This window comes from Pollicipes pollicipes, unplaced genomic scaffold (assembly GCF_011947565.3).
Source record: "Pollicipes pollicipes isolate AB1234 unplaced genomic scaffold, Ppol_2.1 Scaffold_6686;HRSCAF=7923_pilon_pilon_pilon, whole genome shotgun sequence".
NCBI classification, from domain to species: Eukaryota; Metazoa; Arthropoda; class Thecostraca; order Pollicipedomorpha; family Pollicipedidae; genus Pollicipes; species Pollicipes pollicipes.
This window is the reverse complement of record NW_023596921.1, coordinates 38,084,021-38,093,269: the sequence shown is the minus strand read 5'-3', so window position 1 is coordinate 38,093,269 and position 9,249 is coordinate 38,084,021. Positions and strand designations below refer to the sequence as shown.

The 9,249-nt window shown below is 47.2% G+C and overlaps 1 protein-coding gene across 2 annotated transcripts; it reads left to right on the top strand.

Annotated features, from left to right (window-relative positions):
• Positions 1 to 1,345: 1,345 nt before the first annotated feature.
• On the top strand, positions 1,346 to 7,323 carry LOC119107094 (intraflagellar transport protein 57 homolog). 2 transcript variants are annotated; one of them, XM_037230457.1, is made up of 3 exons: positions 1,346 to 1,388; positions 3,561 to 4,738; positions 5,064 to 7,323. In XM_037230457.1, exons 2-3 carry the CDS (start codon positions 3,579 to 3,581, stop codon positions 5,368 to 5,370), a joined length of 1,467 nt encoding a protein of 488 aa, XP_037086352.1. In that variant the 5' UTR covers positions 1,346 to 1,388; positions 3,561 to 3,578; the 3' UTR covers positions 5,371 to 7,323. The 2 variants fall into 2 exon arrangements, with proteins under 2 accessions (XP_037086352.1, XP_037086351.1); XM_037230456.1 differs by lacking the exon at positions 1,346 to 1,388 and adding an exon at positions 1,402 to 1,462.
• The last annotated feature ends 1,926 nt before the right edge of the window (positions 7,324 to 9,249 follow it).

Sequence of the window (9,249 nt, the reverse complement as noted above, 5' to 3'; positions counted from 1 at the left end):
ACCGCAACGTTTTTACTTCTACCATTCCTTTTGCTAATGGCATGTTGGTGAAATATCAACGCAGATATATCTCCATTCTTCTGGGTTTTTTTTCTACGAGGAACAAGGCTATTACCAATATCTCATATATATGTATAATGCTCCTCACAGTGCACTTAACAACTTACATCAATCACTTACATTCGACATCACCACTTTTCTTCAAAGCACCCCTGTGAGGCACATAACAAACTTTGTCGAGATAGCCCCTAGCGTGATTTCTAGAGTACGGTGTCAATAAATATATTGTCGCGATAAATACCCATAATCGCGCGCGAAAGGTACAGCTGTGAGCAATCGATAGCGCCTGCACATTGCTTTCAATTGCGATTACAACACAGTTGTCCGATTCGGGCTTCGATTTATTCCGCCGACCTCCAACAGGGGCCACACGACGTTGTCGAGCCGACCACAGCGGCGAATCACAAAGTTGTAACTTTCAGTTTAAAGTACGTTTTGTTGTGCGCAGCAGGTGCGACCGTGAGCGCAAGAAGTCATTGTCGACGGGTGCAGTGCCATTAATTTTGAGTTGGGGAGGGGGCAGAATTTAGTGGGGGAAATCCTGTGCAAATGGGATCTGCTAACAGGTGGACCTCCTAGGCAATGTCGTATTCGAGGGAGAGGGGTTCCGAATGCATGTGTCCTGTTAACAAATTGATGCATGCATCAAAATGTCTAGAACAAAAAATCCAGAATGGGGCCTTCTGATCATCCAGCGGACAACCTAACCATCCTAAAACAGGACCACCTGTTCCGGAAAAGCCTCTCCTGATCAGGGGTGGCGCGACAGCGGAAGGGGCAGAGGGTGCTCCTTCCCCTGCCGGTCGGCAGGGGGCGGAAGGATGTGTTTTACCATTTCCCCAATGTTTGAGAGGCCCCTTTTCCCAAATTAAATACATGGCAGCTCCCCATAGAGCACCAACGTTGAGAGCAAGGAGGTCCACATAACTGAGCTAGAGAGTAATAAATCATGTTCAGAAGACCCTTTGCTACTCCAAGAGATACGTTTTCTGCATCACGAGACACCCGTTATGACGAAAGAAGTCAATACACGGTACATTGTACTTGACCTGAGTCACCGATTCAAATGCATCCCATGCCGTTCCGATTTTGTCCTACGCAAATTTCAAAAGACTCTAGTCAATTTCACCTTATCCGAAAAAGTGTGGTTTGGAGTCGACTCAGACCTCATCAAGAGCATAAGGCATCAAGACGGCCCTCGAAAAATACAAAGTGCATGACGTCATAGGCATTCCGCGGTATGCGCTTGTATATCAGTATTTTGTCGCACCTGCGTTGTATTCGAGTCCAGGTGGGTCGCCTGCGCTCAATAAGATTAAAACTAGCGGGTGAGTGGGAATTGTTGGCGTTTTTTTGTCAGGTGTATGCTCTGCAATCAATTAGTTTTCTGCTCTCTGAAAAGGTGCGCAAGGACCCGGATTACCTTATAATTGGGGTAGATGTCCTGCTTTAGAGTCTTCGTTACTAATGCTCGGGATGAGGGCTTCGGTTTATTTCGGCCATAGCCTAAGATGTGGAGTGTTACTTTAATGGTTGATTTTAGATGTTTCAAAGCAGCAGTGGAGATGGGCCTCACTTTCCTGCATCTCTGACTTTGAGATTGAAGTGTGAATTATGTGCAGCACTGTGAAGAACTCATGCTTTGATGCTTTGCATACTTTGAAGATTGCAAAATGATGAGTATTGTTATTATTTTACATGAGATTTATGCGTGATTTTTCTATTAGCACATTTGATTTATAATTGACATAGACATTGATCATGAAGTGCGTGAAAAGATTCAAACAATATATCAACATGATGTAAGGCTTTCCATAATTTTTTACACATTTTGTCCAATTTTTAGTCTGTCTTCCCCTTGTCAGGACCTGGGCATGTTGTGCATGGCTTCATACTTTCAAGTTAAAACATTGAAATGTTAAAAGTTGATTACACATGGCATTTGCTTTACTACTAGTTTGATAAATTTCAGCATGATTTGTGCCAGTGGGGCTTAATAATGCATTCAGCTGTGAAGGCTATGTCATGTCACCTGCCTCTTGCCCTGGCAGATGGGTTGGCACTGCAGGAAATGAAGCCCCATAAATGTTGTGCCTCTGGTTTTCCAGATGTGTAGTAACTGGCACAGGTATCTTATCTTAATCTCTACCCTAATGGTACCCCTTCAGCATGGTTTGCAATGCCATTGCTCACCCCCAAGCATCATGTTACACTGTCTGGATCTCCCCCCACAGTTTTGTGTTGCTCCAATCACTGTGTAAACCTGTCTCCTACTTGCATAACATAATTTCTGGATGACCTCTTTAACATACATGCGAGCACATTAGTTTTTAAGATTGCAAGTAAATACCATACCACTAATGAGGAGAGATTGTCAACCTCTTTGGTATTCACAAAATGGTCACCTGTGAATATGCATCAATGTTAATTGTAGCATGTAATGCCATGAAAAGACCCAGGTTTCTTATAGATCAAGGGACCATAATGGAGGGTGAATGATGAAAAAGTATGCTGGAAATGAGTTATTTTTCCTCAGCAACTGCTGATGAATCAGAACAGGGGTATGAGTTTATGGAGGAGAGGGGTTCTGGAATAAATTAGTCCACAAATTTATGAAAATCCCTGGAAGGAAATAACACAAATTGTCTTCCCCCCCCCCCCCCAATAAAAAACTGAGATATTCTTGTACCCCTCACTGGCAGTGGTCCTTGGCTGATATTTCATAAGATAATTGATCAACTTCAGCAAAATGTTTGCTCAAATATTGTGTTATGGTGTGTAGTGCTTCCATATTGGAAAGCATATCAGGAAGCTTCCATACTATATATATATATATATATATATATATATATATATATATATATATATATATATATATATGTGTGTGTGTGTGTGTGTGTGTGTGTGTGTGTGTGTGTATGTATGTATGTATGTATGTATGTATGTATGTATGTATGTATGTATGTATGTATGTATGTATGTATGTATGTATGTATGTATGTATGTATGTATGTATGTATGTATGTATGTATGTATGTATGTATGTATGTATGTATGTATGTATGTATGTATGTATGTATGTATGTATGTATGTATGTATGTATGTATGTATGTATGTATGTATGTATGTATGTATGTATGTATGTATGTATGTATGTATGTATGTATGTATGTATGTATGTATGTATGTATGTATGTATGTATGTATGTATGTATGTATGTATGTATGTATGTATGTATGTATGTATGTATGTATGTATGTATGTATGTATGTATGTATGTATGTATGTATGTATGTATGTATGTATGTATGTATGTATGTATGTATGTATGTATGTATGTATGTATATAGTACTGCTGTCATAATTTTTCTCCACATGGTTTTAGTTAAGTGGCTAAAAGCCATGGCCTTATATCCCTGCTGCATTTATTGCTACAAATGACAATTGTATTGCATTTTACTGATCAAGTTACAAATGCAGTATCCATGTCATTGATAGGCCTGGATCCCTGCAAGCATGGACCACGAACTTTCACCCGATGCCTCAAGATCGGAAGGCACAAACGAAAAACCACACAAACCCAAGAAGGAAAAGAAGAAAAAGGAGAAGAGTGCAGATCCAGACCACAAAACCAAAAAGGAGAAGCACAAAAAGCACAGGGAGCGCGATCAGTTCCAGGATGAGGGGCCGGACGACGGAGGCGGCGAGAGTGCTGCGGCCGTGAAGCACGAACAGGACAGGCGGTACTCGCTGATCATCCAGGGCTCGGGTGATGTGGACGGCGGGCCTGGCCTCCATTACATGGCCTATGTGGTGATGGACGACCTGGCCGACAAGCTGAAGCTGCTCGACTACGAGCGCGACTTTTGCAAGCCGCTCAAGATGAAGCCGCTTAACCGACACTATTTCGTGTACTCGTTCAACGTGGGCGAGCAGTTTTACCTGTTCACGTCGCTGGCGGCCTGGCTGGTACGTAAAGCCGGGCGGCAGATGGAGCAGCCGCAGGAGTACGACGACCCTAACGTCACCATCTCCACCATCCTCGACAACTGCCGTCAGATGGGGCTGCACGTCGACTTCCCGCCCAGTAAGCTGAAACAGGGCAGCGGCGAGCAGGTAATCTACATCATCGACCGGCTGGCCGACCAGGCACTGAAGACGGTGAACTTCCAGTGGCAGAAGCCGGAGATGCCCGATGGCGAGGAGATCGTCGAGAAGGAGGAAGACGAGGCAGAGATCACCACCGAGAAGATGGACGAGGACGTGGAAGACGCGTTCTCGGAGGAGGAGGACGAGGGCGCCGTGCTCAACCTGGAGGACCTGAAGAACCTCTCCATTCAGGGCCTCAACATCCAGATGGACGCACAAAAGCCGGACGATATCCTCGAGTCGACCACCAACACGGAGGAGTGGCGGCTGGAGATGGAGCGCGTGCTGCCGCAGCTGCGCGTGCAGATCCGTTCGGACACACGCGACTGGCGCAATCACTTGGACCAGATGCATCAGTACCGCGGTGCCATCGACGATTCGCTGTCGGAGACGCAGTCGCTGCTCAATAAGCTGCACGGTGACGTCAGGGGCACGCTCGACAAGATCGTCAATCGCGAGAAGTACCTGAACTCGCAGCTGGAGCACTTGCTGGCCGACTACCGCACCATGGTGGATGAACGCGACAGGTAAGCACGTGTTTGGGGATGACGTGAGTTGTGATGTGATGTGTGCCTTTGTGGGATGAGATATTTTATCATTTGATCAGATCCTATCTTTCTCAGTATGTTTCAAGTATATCTATGGAACTTAATTTACTCTGGCCACATCACTGCCAGAAACTTGCCGTCACCCTGTGGACACGTTCGTGCGTCAATGCGGTGTCGCCAGGTTATGCCGCAGGGGCGTTGGGTGCGTTTCCAGGCAGCAAATGCTGTGTTAGACCGCCGCGGCTCTCGCTCTCTGACGGGTAGCGTGTGAGAGCACCGTTGATTTGCCACGCCGTGTTCCCAGTACGCAGGAGCAGTACAAGACGGTGAACGTCGGCGTGGTGGAGCGGTCGCGGCAGCTGGCGCAGCTGACGGACGAGCTCGATTCGGTCAAGCAGGAGCTGGAGGAGCGCGGCACCAGCATGACCGACGGCACGCCGCTCGTCAACATACGCAAGGCGCTCAACCGCATCAAGCAGGAGGTGCAGGGCATGGACGTGCGCATCGGCGTGGTGGAGCACACGCTGCTGCAGTTCCGGCTGCGCGACAAGGAGGCGCTTCAGCAGGAGGCCAACGTCCAGTTCACCACCAACAGCATCGGGCTGTACTGAAGCGTGCCGTTGGGATGTCAGCACATACTGACGGCAGGTGGGAAGTCACGTCCTGATCTCGGCTGTTTCAACTGCGAGGAATGGCTTGAATCACTCTAGTCGATGGATCTCGCCCTTATTCACTAGACGTTTGGATTGTGAGGCGGAGCGGAGGTCACGTTACGCTTGGTTTCGGTGCACCATTGGCAGCCCTCGAGAGTCTGCCCGGCACGGTACGTCGTTACGCACTGCGCTGGCTGCCAGTGCACCCGTTTAGCATAGTGGGCTTACAGTGGGTCGGGCACGTCGGGCTGCACTAGGGCACGCAGCGGTGTATTTAGTAAGATCGCAGCCCTTTAAATTTTTCCACTAAGCTCAGAGTGGTCTTCTTCCCCTGTGCATTGGTCAACAACAGAAGCCCTCTAAAAAATATTGTTCGCGTGTTTGTGGGCCCATTCGCATAAAGCGTGTCTGATCTCGACGTTATTCAGGTAAGATTACACGATTCCGTCCACGTGTTTGCTCCAGCTGCGATTGTTTTGGTGTCTAGTATAGCACTTGAAGTGACTAGCCGAGTACTTCATACTCTGAAAGGTGCATGCCTTGAGTGACATGTGTATCGTGCTTAACCGGGATTTGCGTTAAGTCGCTAACGTTTTGGTGGCGCACGTTTCGATATTTATTGTTTTTGTTTTGGACACTTTGTTGCCCTTTTATTGCAATTTGTTGGGCAGTTTTTGGATCATGAGCCGAGTAGTATTTTTTGATATTGCGAGATATTTATGGATATTTAAGGTAAAGTATTTCGTATGGCTGCAATATTGTCGAATATTTGTTTCGAATAGCATCGGTTTATTTGCCGCGTTATATGACTCATAGAAACATACCAGCTTACTTGTTTGTAGCCACACTGAGACACTGTGACATTCCTATTAGATGCGCAACAGCTATGGATTGGTTTTCGTCGTGTTTTGTTCAACGCACTGTGTTTGCATCATTTTGACGATGGCTTGTTTGAAGCGATTTTGACTACGTCAAAGACTTTGTGTAATCTTTTATGGTATCGGACTCGGCTAATTCAATCGCTGTCTTTCAACACGCGCTCGGATGGGGTGGGGGTCAACTGACCCCCGAGGGTTTTCCGTAATTATTTCCGACAGGTGCGGTGCAGCTGTGCCAAACTTTGCATAGCTGTACGCAATTGAATAGCGGGTCTTTTGTGCAAAAAAAAAACTTGTAAGATTGCTGACTTGTGGCAGGTCAACTTCAGGCCGTGGCTGTCAGCGAAGGGCTTTTAAAGGAATCGTTCAGTGTGATGCGACAACGGAGCGTTAGAACAAGCCATGCATATAGTTTTGGGGCAATAAACCAATTAAAGTTAGAATTGCCAGAAATTCCATGGACCTGGGGTCAGGCATGAAGACCAGACGGGGGTCAAAACTAACCTGGGCTGGGTTCTTGGGCAGTTTCCGGTGCTTACTTCGAATTCATCAACGACAGAGATTTTGAAAGGCATGTCCCATGGATATTTTAAAGGTCAGAGTATGCCACTGACCTGAAATGGCCCGGGTTTTTTAGGAACTTACCCATTTTGGTTTTATGAACCTACCTCCTGGCATTTTCTCTGACGTTTATTGAAATGACAAAATGGGGGCAGGTGTTTGATCGTTTTGCGTTATAAAGGTCAAACCAGGTCACTAACCTTAATTTAACACCATTACTGTTTTGCTTAGAACATGTATCTTGTTTCACGGCGGTTGCATGAGAATGTCTAGGGGCGCCTGAGACCCCAAGCAGGAGTTGGACCTCGTTTGAACTCATTTGATCCGGAGGTCGTGACTAAGGAACCTCAAATTTTGACGCAAGTGTGTTTACATGCAGCTCAACCTGCCGTGTGAATTTGGTGTCTAGCTATCATAGTTTTCCAGATTTCAGGGGGCGGGTGGTCAAATTGACCCTGCCTCCACCCCCACCCCCACCCCCACCCGGACGAATGGTATTCAGCCGGCCACCCGACCGCCTACGAAATCAAGTTGGGTAATCGTTTTACCGCAGCGACGCACCAGTGTATAGCGTGGCGTACATGTTCCACCGCCTGTTGCGAAATAAACAACCAGCGCCGGATACGCTTTTTGCATGTGCTATTGCACATGATCTATGAATGGACACGATAACGCGTCTGTGTTACCCACTGCGCGTCTGAGAAACCAGAGGTACGGGGTTCGATTCCCCGCGGTGCCCGCCCTTCCCGCCAGGGTGAGAGGCAGGCGACGCCATATAGCCTCAGCAGCTGAGTGCGTCGTAAAGCCCCAATTACACAAACACATGAATGGACACGAAGTGTGATCGATCAGAACCCACCCAGCGTCGGCTCGTCAGCACCTGTCGCCCGCATTCTATGCGAAGCTCGCATTCCGACAGCTGCTACCACGTTGATTTTCTACAACAGACGAAGGCAGAACGTGACGCTTCCTGAATGGGCAAGAATGCAACGCTCACGCAGCTGTGTGTGGGCCTTTACTGGCCAGAGCGCTCCAATTGTCCGTTTACACGGCCGCACTACCTCGTAAGTGCCGCCCAGCTGGCACCTGCACGGTAACGATCGTTGCATAAGGCCCACGAAACGGATTTTGCGTATCCACCAGCGTTAGTCGAAGCAGCGAGTAGATAAGTTTATGCTTCGGCAAGGCCTTGCAGTTCGACTTTCAATATCTGTCTTTGTCAACGCTTTAAGACCACCGAAGAAGAACGAAGAAAGCAATGCATTAATTTCGCCCTTAATTTTGGAGTGTGAATGCAGCCACGGCTTGCAAGTCGCGGAGGTATTAGTGTTAATGACCTTATTGTGTGATGGAACGTTCCCACCTTAAGTTTACTGAAACGAGCCTGGTTCCGTTTTTTTACGAAACGCCAGCGAACAGTCGTTTAACAGATGGTTACTGCGCGGCCGGGTACCCCGCGAGAGATGTGAAAACTCTTAGATGCCAGACCATCACGCCCCCAACCCTCTACATACCTCTTGATCTCGACTGGAGCGAGCAACGCTGGCGCTTGGGGCATACATGTTGCGATGATAAGGCTTGTGTGACCGCTGTCATCAGCGTTGCGCCTGAAGCGGAAGGTAGCGGCGCAACGCAAACCATGATATTATGGCCGAAATAATCGTCGAATCTCAACACACGTCACAGCGCCCTGAGACTGAGCATGTGGTCCTGGCCATGACGGCGCCCTGATGAGCCGCCACGGACCTTACTCCGGATTATAGGCACGCCGCTCATCACGCATCGAATATCATGGCTGTCGTTTACGGAATGTTCTGGGACGAAGGCTGCTGGCTGTACAGGCTAAATGATTAGTCGGACTATTATGTTGGCGGTAGTGACATTATCAATGTGCAGGGACTCAAGGGGCGCATGCCCCTTCATCAAATATTAACGTTAATTGATATGCATATAACTTCACAAGTACGATATCGAGGTATACACGGATTATTCGTAGCTTTAAAGTTGTGCTGCTGTTACACGTCATGTAAGAAATCTTACACAGCTGTAACACGCTAAAACAATGGGCTTGAAATCAATGTAAATTTGTTGTCGCCCCCCCCCCCCCCTTGTAAAACGCTGAAAATGTCCCCAGCTGCTTATTGCTTGTTGTGTGGTCATTAATTACGAATAGCAGAGCACAATGAATTAGAGCAATGCCCCGATTGACGATTCCATCCGGACATCTTAACATAGCAAATTCCAAAACAAAATGTTTTGAATGAATTGACCTGTCTCTGCTTTCCAGCTCGCATAATTTTGTCGTGGCAATTCGGTGGCGTCATTAAACAGCTGGTGAGATATCGTACGGGGCAAACTTAACCGAAAGCAACAACTGCGCCAGCATTCATTGTTCCGA